At 44.9% G+C, this 14,358-nt stretch overlaps 1 protein-coding gene across 1 annotated transcript in view; it reads right to left on the reverse strand.

Moving 5' to 3' along the window:
* Positions 1-735: 735 nt before the first annotated feature.
* GREM2 (gremlin 2, DAN family BMP antagonist) overlaps positions 736-14,358 on the reverse strand; it is a 115,504-nt gene continuing 101,881 nt past the window's right edge. Inside the window, exon 2 of the mRNA XM_024561623.4 lies at positions 736-3,534. Coding sequence (XP_024417391.1) covers positions 3,027-3,533 — 507 coding nt within the window. The 5' untranslated portion in view covers position 3,534 and the 3' untranslated portion in view covers positions 736-3,026. The remainder of the gene's footprint in view (positions 3,535-14,358) is intronic.

A 14,358-nucleotide genomic window follows, 5' to 3' on the forward strand; every position in this document is an offset into this window, starting at 1 on the left:
TCCTCTAAGTTCAGAAACAAGTGAATTGGAATGTCAGAGTCTCGCTGAAGTGGAGTATGAGGTCCCATTTAATAAACGAAGGTGGATTATTTATTATTATTAAGTTCAATTAAATTCCTTTGAAGCCCAAACAGTAAATCAACCATATGCAGTTTCATTTAAGTTTTCATTTTTTTATTGGTAGTTGAGTTTCTTGAATGGTAGGTAAGTCAATCTGTAGAAAAGAAAAACCGAGACACCATGACACTAACAAGTATTTCAATTAGGAAATGCCGAAACTCGTGAGAAGCGAATGTGAAAATGTACAACACTCGGGGAAAGGTCTGGCTTGTGGAAGAGCCGAGGGCGGTGCACCGGCTGCAGGCGGGAAGGCGAGGTTTACGGCAGGCTTCTCCTGGCAGCCGTTCCTCGAGGCTTCCGCACGCAGTGTTCCTTACTCAGGGAACACAGCGAGAGTTGGTTAAGAATTCTGTCTTCAGCTGTTGGGAATCTGTAAGAATCTTGGAAAATGCCCCCAGACCAGGGTTGAGACCTATCCCCACCGCCTCTGCCCTTTCCTTGGATGCCTGGTGTTGATTCTCTTTGCAGATGCCAGACCCCAAAGGTGATGGATCGTGTGCTGTAGGCTAGGGGTTCAACTCACCACGGCTGGACAAAAGCCCTGGTAACGCACGGTGTTCCTGTGCTGCCCTCTGCGTCAAGTTCAAATTTCACTCATGGCACATCACACCGGGATCACGTATAATCCTAGAGTAGTTTTATTTGTTCTATAATTTAATAGTACCCCTATAAAATAATTACATTATACTTATAGCTTTTCTTCATTTATAAACACACACACACACAAAACAATTAAATACAATTTGAGCCATTATAAGGTAAACTTACATACAAGAACCCCGGAAGGAGCTTCCCGCTGCAGCATATCACATTGCTTCCGTTGCTCTGCCCACGATCGGGTTCAAGGAGTGAGCTCGTGTCTGTATTCTGTAAGTTCATGGTGTTGTCTTTCCCCTATCTGTTTGGGTTCTGTGTTCATCAAATGACAGGGGCTGGCTTGCCAGCCGCCGGAGACTCCTCTCTCTTGGCCTCCATCACAATCACGTGGACCTCTTTCCCTCACAGCTTTGCTGCTGTGCGTTCTTCCTGAGTCTGACTTGAGGTTTTCCACTAAATGCAAATTTCCTGACCTAGGGCCGTCTACACCCCTTTCTGAAGCCAAGGCCTCCTTTACAGCTGCACATTCTGCTCAGGTCTCGTGGCGTCACAGGTGTGACAGAAATGAAACCTGCAGAGCGAGGGTTGTAAATGGATTCCCCGACACGCCATAACCCACCTGCCTCCTTGCTCCCTTGCTGGATGTCTCTAGTCCCTCCATCACTGCCTAACGTCAGGAAGCCTCAGTTCCCAGAGAAGCCTGTAGAGGGTTTCTCACACACCCGGAAATCAGGCCTTCCTGAGCCCCCTGGGCAGAGAGCACTTAAGACTGAGTGCTTGGGAATTATCAGTGAAAACTTTTCCAAGTGTGCTCATTCCCCCCAATCAGATCGGACTCTCGTTCACACTCATCAGATGCCATAAACATCACTCACAACGAACCTTTCAGCGGGGCAATTTAGCAAAGTAAGAATCATTTTGCAGGAAATTAAATTATGTCAGCTTCCTTCTGTCAAGAGACCACAACATGAAAACCTCAACAATTCATTATAAAAATGAAAGCTGACCTAATGGTACCCATCTTTTTTTTTTTAAGTCCATTCTTTGAAAAGGAAGCTGGTTGCTTTCTGTAGGACAGTTCAACTAGATTTCCATTTGATATATTGTCTCCTTTATTTCCTCCTCCACCACAAAGTGACCCGACTCCTTATATTTTTAAATATTTCTCTCTTTTAACAGGAAATTGCTTTTGCTTCGTGCCATGGCAGTGAAATAGTATAGCTTCTCATTCCACATATGCATATTAAATATTATAGGGGCTTTTGAGTTGCAGGTTAAAATCTTCCCAATGGATCTGCTTCCCTATACCCATCCATCCCAGCATGGGTCCTACATTGGGCTGCGATGCCTTACTAGCTTCAGGGAAATACTATTCAATGTGAAATCGCAACTCCTCCCACCCTCTCCCTTCCTAATCTAAGAATAGGTGCCTGTCCGCGGAAGGCAGCCAGGCATTACTTCTGAGTCGAACACCTTCTGGGCAGGTCATCCTCTGCTCTGGTCCTTACTCAGGATGCTGCTGCAAAGCCAGACTCAAAACCCATGACACAAAACAAGGATAGGTCTGTAATACTTCTTAACAGCTCTTTACAATATAGGTCAGTTATAAAACCAGCATTAATATGGAGACCTTTGTGTGAGTAATATTCTAATTGCAGCAATAATAGCATGCACCCCAGAGTTCATCTTTAGTCTGTAGAAGGGGGTGGGGGGAGGGAGGAAGGGGGTGGCAGCTGGGGGTGGGGAGAGCGTGGCCTGCTGTGAGCGATGTCCCCGAGGAAGCCCGTTTTGCCACCCAAGTGGCTCAAGTCCTCTTCTTGGTACCAGGTTAAGAGAACCTCCCGTCCGCGGGCACCTTCTTTACCGCCCTTCTCCAGATCCGCGGCTCAGCAGCAAGAAGACAGCCCCAGAATCACTGAGTCTGGCCGGGCTGCTCTGCAGCCTTCACTTCAGGGAGGCAGTGGGCAGCTGAAGTGTAGGGCAAGGCCAGGGAAATACTCCCCTTTCCACACGGTGGAAACATCCATGCCTCTCCGACTGCTGGGTGGTGGTTTTCCAGCATCTTCCTTCCGGCCTGAAACATCCTGGTATGGGAGGCTCACTGGAGGCCCAGGGTCGGTCAAGAACACATCGGCGAAGCTCCACTTGCGGCCTGCGCTTAGGACAAGGACACCATCAGCCCCAAGAAACGTGCTTGCTGCTGAGAGGGCCCACCAGGCAGCATGAGTTCCGGGGACAGGGACAAAGGCGGCGGCGGTGCGACCCAGCGGACAGGTGCGCGGTACGGGGCTGCGTCCGGCCCGGGGCGCTCAGTGCTTGTCTGAGTCGCTCAGGTTCACGGACATGCACCGGCACTGCTTGACCTTCTGGATTTTCTTGAGTCGGAAGGGAGGGTCCAGCCCAGGACACTCGAGCTCCACGAGGACCGAGGTGACACGCTGGGGCTTGCAGAAGGCGCAGGACTGGAAGGACTCCTCCTCCTTCCTCACGTGGCGCGGGATGTAGAAGGAGTTGCACTGGCCATAGCAGAAGCGGTTGAGGACCGTGCGGCTGCGACAGCCCTCCTCGCTCACCGTCTGCCGCAGCGGCTGCGTCTTGCACCAGTCACTCTTCAGGTACTTGCGCTCGGTGACCACCAGGGCCTCCTGGCTGGAGGCCAGCACCTCCTTGATTTGGTGCTGCCATCGCTCCGAGTTGTTGCTGCTGCCGTCCTTGTAGGGCGAGGGGATGGCCCCGGCCGGCCGGTTCTTCCTGGCATCTCCCGCTTTTACCAGCGCGGCCACCAGGAACAAGGACAGGCAAAGCTTCCAGAGCATCCTGCAATGAGAAAAGAGTTAGAGGGGTTGGTTGGGAGAGCTGATAGCGTGCGGCATCGCTTACCTTTTTTATTTTTTAATCCTCACCACAGGGTATGTTTATTGATTTTAGAGAGAGAGGAAGAGGGAGAGAGAGAGACAGACAGAGAAACATCAATCGGTTGCCTCCCATACCTGCCCCACCAGGGATCGAACCACAATTTATGTTTGCGCCCTGACCTGGGATGGAACCTGCAACCCTTTGGTGTAACTGCTCAACGGACCCAGCCACCCACCGACTAGAGCAGGTTTTTCCTTTTCAATGTTGTATGGTTTTATTAGGAGGCGCTGCAGTCAGGCGGGTGAGGCTGGCGGCTGGGTGCCCAGGGGCAGGCCGACATGGGAAGTGGTTGGTAAACACTCAGAGACAGCAATGGAGAGACCCTAGACACTGCCTGGAAGGCAAGGATGTGGACAAACTCATACCACACTTGGAAAACACACACTCGTTGAACAACTATGGAGAATTGCAAAGCAAAGTCTGTTAAAATTAGCTCAAGCCAGTTTGCCCAAGTACCAGTGACAGTCCCTACCCAGCACGCACTGCGTTTCAGTATGTCGTCCCAAGTGCCCTGCGCGTCTATCTCATTAGATCCTCCAAGCAGCCTTCAGTGGAAGGGGTGTTGCTTTTTATCCCCATTTTATGGTGAAGGAAACTGAGACCCACAAAAGTTAAGGACTTTGCCCAAGGTCATGCAATTACGAAGTAATGGCCCAGGATGTGGAGCCAGGCATCTGCTTGCAGAGCCATCAAAATAAACCACTAGACACGGATTTGCTCAGGAAAAGTAATAAAAGGCAAGGGCAAGATGAGCATGGCTCACAAGTGTCTAAAAATCAGTATAAAATTTACAAATGACACAGCTTAGGGAAATTAATATTTGCACATCGTGGCTCTGTTTACAAATAATAAATAGCACTCAGCACCTGCAAGAAGATAGTCAAGCAATTCAAAGGAGTCGTGAGTTAGATTCTGGCAGTGGAAACCGCCTCCCAGCTGTGAGTTACGAAATGCCCACGGCTGTCTGCGAACTGCCCTCGGCCCCTGCAGCGCGGACCCACTGAGTAGTGGGTTACGCTTCGTCTGTGTACTTGGGGACCAGGACGCAAGTCCAGCAAACACTTGATGGTGGGAACTAGATCGAAGCTATTCTTACTCTAAACCACGTCTTGGAGGGAGCAGAGCAGCCTGACCAACAGATGGACCTCAAAGTTTAATCAGCGGTTTTCACAGGTACATTATTTTCATGAATACCCTTAAGGGACAACAATACCCTCAACAGAGACGATCCTTACCTCTTTTACAAGTGGATCTCTCACGTTCACCTTGGAATCCTCATCACCATCACATTCACATAGTCATTCCCGCCCTGTGCATTTTACCACTCACAGAACGCATGGGACTCTGACATGTGCACCCAGAGCAGCATGTAAAGTAACATTATATATGGAAAGCATATATAGCTATAAAGTGTATATTAGTTATAACGTACATAGCAGGCATAAACATACAGAACGGCGAACATTTAATATTAAATACATTAAGCTCCTCGCATTATTAAGATGTCTTAAATATATTCACGCTAATGGTGACAGTTAATGTGTATTGGTGCTCACAATACATCAGACACTGAGGCAGTTTTCCTTCCAAGAATAAAAATCACTATCAGTGTTTTATGACCTAGGCATTATTATTTCCTTTATTTTATGGAGGAGGAAACCAAGGGATTGAGAGGCTACCTAACATTCTAAGATCACACAGCCAGTGAATTGGAGTCCATGCACCCTGGCTCCAGGTGAGTAGAGTGAGTTGCTCCTCGGTTAAAAATATTTGGCTTAAAATATCTAAGCTACATAGATAGCTTGCTAGCTAGATGGCCCAAAGGTGTAAACTTGCAGTTATAAGATAAATAGGTTCTGGGGATGTAATGTGCAGCATAAGAACATCTAATCTAAACCATTTCCCTGTGTCACTGTCAGTCCTCTGAGACACAAGAGGCTTTTGCACGTCACCAGCAGATAATTCCTTCGTCAAGCATTTGTTGATACTTAATCTAGAGCAAGCCCTGTGATAAGCCTCATGAATTCCAGCACCTCCCTCCGAGACAAAGTTCTTCCAGGGTCCGAAGAGCCCTTCCAGGATGTGCCCTCCCCACCCTCATCTCATGGGGCCTTCTCACCCACTCCGCCTCCTTGCTCACACTGAGTGTGCTCAGCATTCTTCTGCTCTAGAGCCTTTCGTTGCCTTTCCCCCAGAAGTGTATGCCCCCACCCCACGCCTGGCCTCCTCCCACACAGCCTTCAAGTCCTTGTTTAATTGTCACCTGCTAGGGAGGCCTGAGTGGGTAACTTCACCACAACCCTGACATTCACTGACTCCTTCCCTGCTTTTTTCACTTTTTTTTTTTGTATTTAATGATCTCTTATTTTTTTCTTTTTGTACTGCCTGACCTCCCCCACTTACAGGAATCTAAGACCCAAGAGAGAAGACTGCCTCTTTTATTCATTGTTGTAGCCCCTGCAGTTAGAACAGCCCTTGGTACGTAGTAGGAACTCAGCAAATATGAGTTGAATGAAATGTGAATGCCACGTGTTCACGGCCTTCAACAAGCTTGTGATTAAGAAGAGAGAGGAAGGCATGCCAATGGCAGTGGGACAGTTACACAGGAACAGTGGCTTGGCTGTTCTGGTGGTGACCCTGGGTCCAGTAACATCTGCATCACTTGGGGTATCTTAGAACGTAGATTCCTGAGCTCCACCCTGCAACATGCCGAATCAGGAGAGTTGGGATGGAGTTTCAGATCTATATTTTAAAGAAATGCTTCAGGTGATTTCCATGGGTACCAATGACCCCAGGGGATAGTGAGGATTCAGAGAAAGAGCATCAGTTCTTCCTGGAGAGGGAGCAGGAGATGCCTGAGAAGCATCTCTTAAAGTCCGAATAGGAGTCCTCTAGGGGAAAGAGCAGGAGTTAGGTAAATGGAGGGGACGTGGGCAAGGGAAGCCAAACAACTGAGAGCAGTAGAGGAAAAAAAAAAAAAAAACAAGGGAAGCTTTTCTTTTTCAGAAACATTTTGTCCAACACAATTATTGAAATTTTAAGGCTGAGTTTTTAAAGGGCTGTTCTCATGCTTCCTTAGTTCCACACACGAAGTGTCACATAAAAAATGGCCGTGCTTCCAGCCGGCTCATGGCAAGCATCGGGTATTGGACCTGCTCAGTTTACATGGCTTATTATATTTGCAGAATGATTTGTGATCTCAATAGCCTCTTAAAAAGAAAGTATGTTGGTTCCATTTTAGTAATTTCCGAGGTTATTAACGTTCTGAGTAAACACAACCAAGAAATTTGCAAGTCCCCGCCAGGAAAGATTTACAGAATCAGCCTGTTCCTCAACTCCGAGTTCCAGTAACAGCTTCGCATGCATCTTTGATAGGTCCAGAAATGCATGCCTTCCCTCAACAGTCCCTAGGTGTTGTCAGGGAGAACAGAGCTGAAACACGTTCAGATCGATTTGGGGCAAAAACTCTTGGAATCAACAGTCTTAGATGTGGCGATTAACAGCATGCATTCTCCGAACGCTTTAAAACAATTTCAAAACATCTGGCAGTCACCCTTAGAAGTCATGCCTTGTAAGAACCTAAGCAGGAAAGCAAACTTCCTATTTTCAGGACCCAGAAGGAGGCTAATGGAAGCTAAATAGGGAGGCTTTCTCTCTTTCTCTCCCTACATCCTGTTTCTTTTCTCTCTCCCACACAGCGACAGTAAGGTTGCCAAGGATCGGGCACCTCGGTGTCAGGAAAGGTATGTGGGCAAGAGGTATCTCGCTGCGGTGACGGTTAGGGCACTAAGGCTATTGAGCCCTGAGTCGTGTGGGGTTCACCTAAGGAGAGAATGTGCGTGCCTCTCTTTTACTCACCCATCACCCATACAAAGGTCAGCGGCCCCACCTCAATCACGCTGCTACTCAGAGAAACAAATGACATACAATGAACCCCTCACAGACACTGTCACAACTGCCAGTAATGACAGCAAATAGATACTTCACTCTACCTTCCTTTCTTGTGTTTGGGTTGTATCACAAGAAACTTGTAATTAAGTCCTGTTGGTTTTATTAAATATCTTTATGGCCTAACAATCTTGTGAATTTGCAAGGGCTGCCAGGGCTGTAAAAGCTGATGGGCTAAGCAGACGCGGTTGGTCAAAGTTGGATGTGCACAGAGAGAGGTAGTGGAAGCACTTTCCGCCTAAGCGCACGCCCTAGGCCTTTGTAGGTACTGGAACAAGGGCTGCACAGGCCACAGAAGTCTAGTATTTAGGCAGCTGTAGAATAACTGTCCCTTTCTGTCCCTTCTTAGAAGTGTCAAGGGGCAGGGTCTCATTTCTAGGAAAGAGTATGGCAGTGCCAAACCATCCTGGCCAAAGATCTATGTAAGCAAGCAAAGGCCAGGGGTACAGCCAAACTGATGAACTTGCTCCAGAGGGACCTTGTTGAGTTGTAGAGGTCAGGTCAAGGCAGCACTGGGCATGCATGAGTGGTGGTTGGGAGGGAGCTCAAAGGTGCTCTGTGACCTGAGAATTGTAGGGCATCCGTGGAGGGTTGACGGGAAACACCCAGGGCTGATGAATGGCAGACATATGTGGGATAAACTTGTTCCCACAGCCCAAGTGAAAACAGAATCAAAATCGAGTAAAAATCCCCCAACAAAACCCCCAACAGTGTTAGGATTCAGAGATTATATATATATGTATATATTTTTACTTTTACTACTAGAGCCTCAACAAGCAGAGGTCCTTCATTCATGACTTGGATTCGTGGAGGGTGGCAGGCTAGCTCCGGATCTGCATGTGGATGTTCCTGAGCCCCTGCATCATCCTCTTTGCCTGAGATTGCTTGTCTGCTGAAGCCACTTACCTTTAGCAATGGCAGACTACGGTCAGCTATGAGCCACAGGCTAACACCAACCCCAGGTCTGTTTTTCTACATAACGTATTTAACACAGCCACGCCCATTTACTTACATTTTTGTCTACACAGTGAGTAGCGGGGACACAGACCATATTGCATACCAAGTGAAAAATATTTAGTGTCTGGCCTTTTACAGAAAATTTGTGCCAAATCCTGCTCCCGACTGTCCCTGTCCAATACAGTCATGTTTCCAACGCAGTCCGTTTAGCTTTGAGCTCTTTTGCTCGAAAAGGAGCTTTGAGTTTTAAAATCTCTAACAATGAAACACTTCAACCATAGAGCAAGACAGAACATACAACAGACCCCATGTACCCGCCACCAAGATAAACACAGTATTATTATTTCGCGTCTTCCTTTTGCAATCTCCTTCTGTTTTGAAACAAACAACACAATACAGGTAAGGCTACGGTTTCACTCTCCCATCACTGCCCTCACCTCGCGGGGATGACCAGCATCCGGAAGCTGGTAAACGTCACGCCTGTGAGTGCTTGTCCACTCTTGCTGCTTATGTGTTATGTGTGAGGACGTGTGTGTGTGCGTGTGGGTGCGTGTGCATATTCGACCTTCAGATAAATAGTACCATATTATTCTTCTGCAGATTTTTAATTCAGTAATAGGTGTTTGAGATTTTATACATGTGGATATTTTTAGAAGGAGGCTATCCATCTCCACTGCCGAATATTAAAGCACAGAGTATGCGTTCACCTTACTGAGGGACAGCTGATTGCTTCTACATTTTCACTATGGCCAATGATGCCACACTGAACTTTTGTTTATGTTTATGCCCCTGTGTTGGAGTTTTTCTAGAGGAGACCCCCAAAAGTGGAATGCTGAGTCATAGGGTATGTACAACTTGAGCCTGGCTAAGTTTCTCCAGCTTATTTTCCAAGTGTTTATACCAGTATCCTCTCCCCGGGGTGGTATCTGAGTGGCCACCGCTGCATATGCTTGCTCACATTTGGTGTTACCACATGTATTTCTTTTTTTTTTGCCTTTGTGAAAAACTGTTAATAGCATCTTCTTATTATTTTCATTTGTAGCTCTCTAGCTACAAGGGAGTTGATCACCAAGCTCAAATGCAGGAGTTGTGTGCTGAGAAAAAATGATTATAACTTATTTGAAGTTAAAGAGAGAAATTAAAATACTAGGAAAGGAAAAATAAGAAGTACTAACCATAAATCTTCTGAACTGTCAGGAGAACAGGAAGTAGCTTGCAACTTCAAAGCAGAATAATCAGGGCATTCCACGTGACTCAGAAGTTTGAAATGCAAAGGGATTCATTTACTTTTCCAAGGGGCATGCCTGAGTGGAACATCGACTGTCATTTTGTTCCAGAAGTTTATTTTCATCTGGAAAAATTATGTTTTTCTAAAAAGGTTTTCAACCAAAGAAGAAGTGATACTATCATTACTTACTTTGACTTCTGGATAGCAAGTATATCATTTGGGAATTTGTAATCAGAGTTCTTAATCTTTGGAGAGATCGTTGGGGTAAATGCAGTCTGGGAAATGTAACACTGAAGCAAAATGGCAGCGAAGCATTACGTTAAATAAGAAAACCAGGGATGCAAGATAGTGGCAGAGTAGGTGGAAGCTACACTAACCTCCTCCCAGGACCAAACCGGAATTACAACTAAATTATAGAAAAAAAATCATCCTGCATAACCAACTGAACATAAGCTGGAGAGAAGCCTTGTAACTGAGGACTTATGGAAGAGACCACACCACCACAGTGAGACTGTGGGGAAATGCGGAGGTGTGAGAAGGCTGGCTGGGTTCCCATGGGTGGCAGCTGAAGTTTCCAAAGGGATATTTCAGTGGCTGGGGCTGGGGGAGCTCCTCAGCCTAAGGAAAAGAACCCAAGTAACATCCAGCTGTGAAAAGCAACACAGTTTCTGCCCACCAGGGAAAGGCAACTAGAGACACAGAGAGACTCATATAGGGCCAACACACAAAATTTCATTTGCAACCACTTACTCTGGGCTCCAGCAGAGGGAAGGCAGAGCAGACTAGAGATATGGGGGGAGATTTTGGGGTTGCTGGCTCTGGAGAGAGAGCTTGAAGGGTCAGCCGCCAGGATCCCTGTGCTCAGTCACTTCCCATACTGGAGAAGTCATCTTACTCTGGCAGAGCACTCCCCTCCATTCGGCATCAGCCCTGAGGGAAGCAATAGCCCCACCCACAGGAATGCCTCTCCCTCAACCCTGTGGAGCTTAAGCTGAGCTGCTGGAGCACAGCTGGAGCTACGACAGTGGTAAAGCTGAACATAAAGCCTGCGAGAGAAGGAGTTTCCCTAGGAGCTCTGAGATTTTAGCTGACGCTCCCCTGGGCCAGGTGCTGGAAAGCCAATCTTGGTGCACAGCATTGTCCTTTCTGCACACACCCGGGCCCAGCGGAGGAAGCCAAAAGCTGTGGAACACTGATAGCTCCGAACAGGTTGTTCAGGGCCAGTCACAGGCAGCGTCTGACATGGGCTGCACTGGAGTTTTTGCATATCTACCTGATACATAGAAGCAAACACGAAGAGGCAGCCAAAATGAGAAGACAAAGAAATAGGCCCCAAATATAAGACTAAGAGAATTTTCCAGAAGAACCAAATGAAATGGAGGCAAGCAATTTATCAGATACAGAGTTTAGAGTAATGATTATAAGGATGCTCAACAGCATGAAAAAAGCCACTGAAACCATAAAAAAGAAACAGTCAGAAATAAAGAATACACTATCTGGAATAAATGATACACTGGAAGGAATAAACAGTGGGTTAGATGAAGCAGGGGACCACATCAGTGATTTGGAAGACAAGGTAGAAAAAAACACCCAAGCAAAGCAGCAGAAAGAAAAAAAGAATTAAAAAAAAATGAGGAGAGTTTTTAAAAAACCTTTGGGACAACATGAAGCATAACAACAGCCACATGACGGGAATACCAGAAGGAGAAGAGAATGAGCAAGGCATTGAAAACCTATTTGAAGAAATAATGACTCAAATCTTCCCTAACCTGGGAAGGAAAAAGACACAAGTCTGGGAAGCACAGACTCCCCAGCTAGATGGCCCACACCAAGGCACATCACAATTAAAATGACAAAGCTTAAAGACAAGGAGAAAATCTTAAAAGCAGCAAGAGAAAAGCAGTTGGTTAATAACAAGGGAGCTCTTATTAGATTGTCATCTGATTTCTCAACAGAAACATTTCAGGCCACAAGGGATTGCCCTGAAATATTCAAGATGACGAAAAGTGAGGACCTACAACCAAGGCTACTTTACCCAGCAAGACTAGCATTTAAAATTGAAGGAAAAATAAAGAGCTTCCCAGACAAGGAAAAACTAAAGGACTTTGTTACCACCAAACCAGTACTGCAGCAAATGTTAAAGGGCTTGCTTGAAGAAGAAGAAGAAGAAGGTGAAGGAGAAGAAGAAACAGAGGAAAATAGTTTAAAAATAAAATGGCAATAAATACATATCTATCAGTAATCACTGTAAGTGTAAATGGCTTAATTGCTCCAATCAAAAGATATAGGGTAGCTGAATGGATAAGAAAACAAGACCCATATATATGCCATCTCCAAGACACCCACCTCAGAACAAAAGATACACACAGACTAAAAGTAAAGGGATGGAAAAAGATATTCCATGCAAATGGAAAGGAAAAAAAGCTGTTGTAGCAATACTTATATCAGACAAAATAGACTTGAAAACCAAAGCTATAAAAAGTAACAAAGAAGGACACTACATAATGATCAAAGATATGACCCTAGGACATAACAAGAGGATATAACCCTAGTAAATATTTGCGCACCCAAACTAGGAGTACCAGGATATGTAAAGCAAATCCTGATGGACATTAAGGGGAGATCAACAGAAATAGTCGCAGTAGGGGATATTAACATCCCATTTACTTCAATGAATAGACCTTCCAGACAGAAAATCAACAAGGAGACAGCGACCTTAAGTGACACACTAATCAAGTGGATTTAATTGATAGCTACAGAGCATTTTACCCCAAAGCAGCAGAATATACATACTTTTCAAGTGCATACGGGGTGTTTTCTAGTTTAGACCATATGTTAAGACACAAAACAAGTCTCAATAAATTGAAGAAGATTGAAATATATCAAGCATCTTTTCTGCCCCAAATGTTGTGAAACTAGAAATCAGTCACAAGAAAACTGAAAAAATACACAAAGACATGGAAGCTAAACAACATGTTACTAAACAATAAATGGATCAACAATGACATCAAAGAAGAAACCAAAAGATACTTTGAAACAAGTGAAAATGAAGGCACAACAACCCCAAATCTGTGGGACACAAGAAAAGCAATCCTAAGAGGGAAATTCATAGCATTACAGGTCTACCTCAAGAAACAAGAAAAAGCTCAAATAAACAATCTAACTTTACACTTAAAGGGACTTGAAAAAAAACAACAACAAACAAAGCCTAAAGTGAATCAAAGGAAGGAAATAATGAAGATCAGAGCAGAAATAAAAAAGGTAGGATTTTAAGAAATGACACAAAAGATCAATGAATCCGCCCATGCTGGTGTGGCTCAGTGGATTGAGTGCCAGACAGAACTAAAGGGTCGCCAGTTCAATTCCCAGTCAGGGCACATGCCTGGGTTGCAGGCCAGGTCCCCAGTAGGTGGTGCATGAGAGGCAACCACACATTGATGTTTCTCTCCCTCTCTTTCTCCTTCCCTTCCCCACTCTCTAAAAATAAATTAATAAAAATTCTTTTTTTAAAAAAGATCAATACATCCAAGAGCTGGTTCTTTGAAAAGATAAACAAGATTGACAAAGCTTTAACCAGACTCATCACAAAAAAGAGAATCAACAAAATCAGAAATGAAGGGAGAGAAATAACAACTGACACCAAAGAAATACAAAGGATTGTAAAATATTATGAACAACTACATGCTAACAAATTGGACAACCGGGATGAAATGGATAAATTCCTAGAAACATACTCCGAAACTTAATCAGGAAGAATAAGAGAATCTGAATAGACAGATTATAGCAGTGAAACTGAAGCAGTAATAAAAAAAACTCCCAACAAACAAAAGCCCTGGACCCGATGCCTTCACAGGTGAATTTCACCAAACATTCCAAAAAGAATGAACACTTCTCCTTCTCCAGCTATTTCAAAAAATCCAAGAGGAGGGAAGACTCCCAGGCTCATTTTCCAAGGCCAGTATTATCCTAATTCCAAAACCAGATAAAGATACTTCAAAAAAAAAAGAGAGAGAGAGAGAAAAAATAAGAGAAAAGAAAATTATAGGCCAATATCCCTGATGAACATAGATGCTAAAATCCTCAACAAAACATTAGCAAACTGAACCATTATACATAAAGACTTATACACCACGATCAAGTGGGATTTATTCTGGGAATGCAAGGGTGGTACAACATTCACAAATCAATAAATGTGATGCTCCACAAAAACAAAATGAGGGTTATATACCACGTGATCGTATCAAGAGAGGCAGAAAAGCATTTGATAAAATCCAGCAACCACTTATGATAAAAACTCTCAGTAAAGTGGCAATGGAGGGAACATACCTAAACACAATAAAGGCCGTATGTGACAAACCCACTGCCAGGATCATACTCAATGGCCCAAAACTACCAGCGTCCCCCTTGAGATCATAAACAAGACAGGGATGTCCGCTTTCACTTCTTTTATTCGACAGAATACTGGAAGTCCTAGCCACAGCAATCAGACAAGAAGAAGAAATAAAAAGCATCCAAGTTGGAAAGGAAGAAGTAAAACTGTCTTTATTTGTGGATGACATGATTCTGTGCATAAGAACCCTAAAGATTCCACC

Source organism: Desmodus rotundus, chromosome 10, assembly GCF_022682495.2.
Source record: "Desmodus rotundus isolate HL8 chromosome 10, HLdesRot8A.1, whole genome shotgun sequence".
Classification (NCBI taxonomy): domain Eukaryota; kingdom Metazoa; phylum Chordata; class Mammalia; order Chiroptera; family Phyllostomidae; genus Desmodus; species Desmodus rotundus.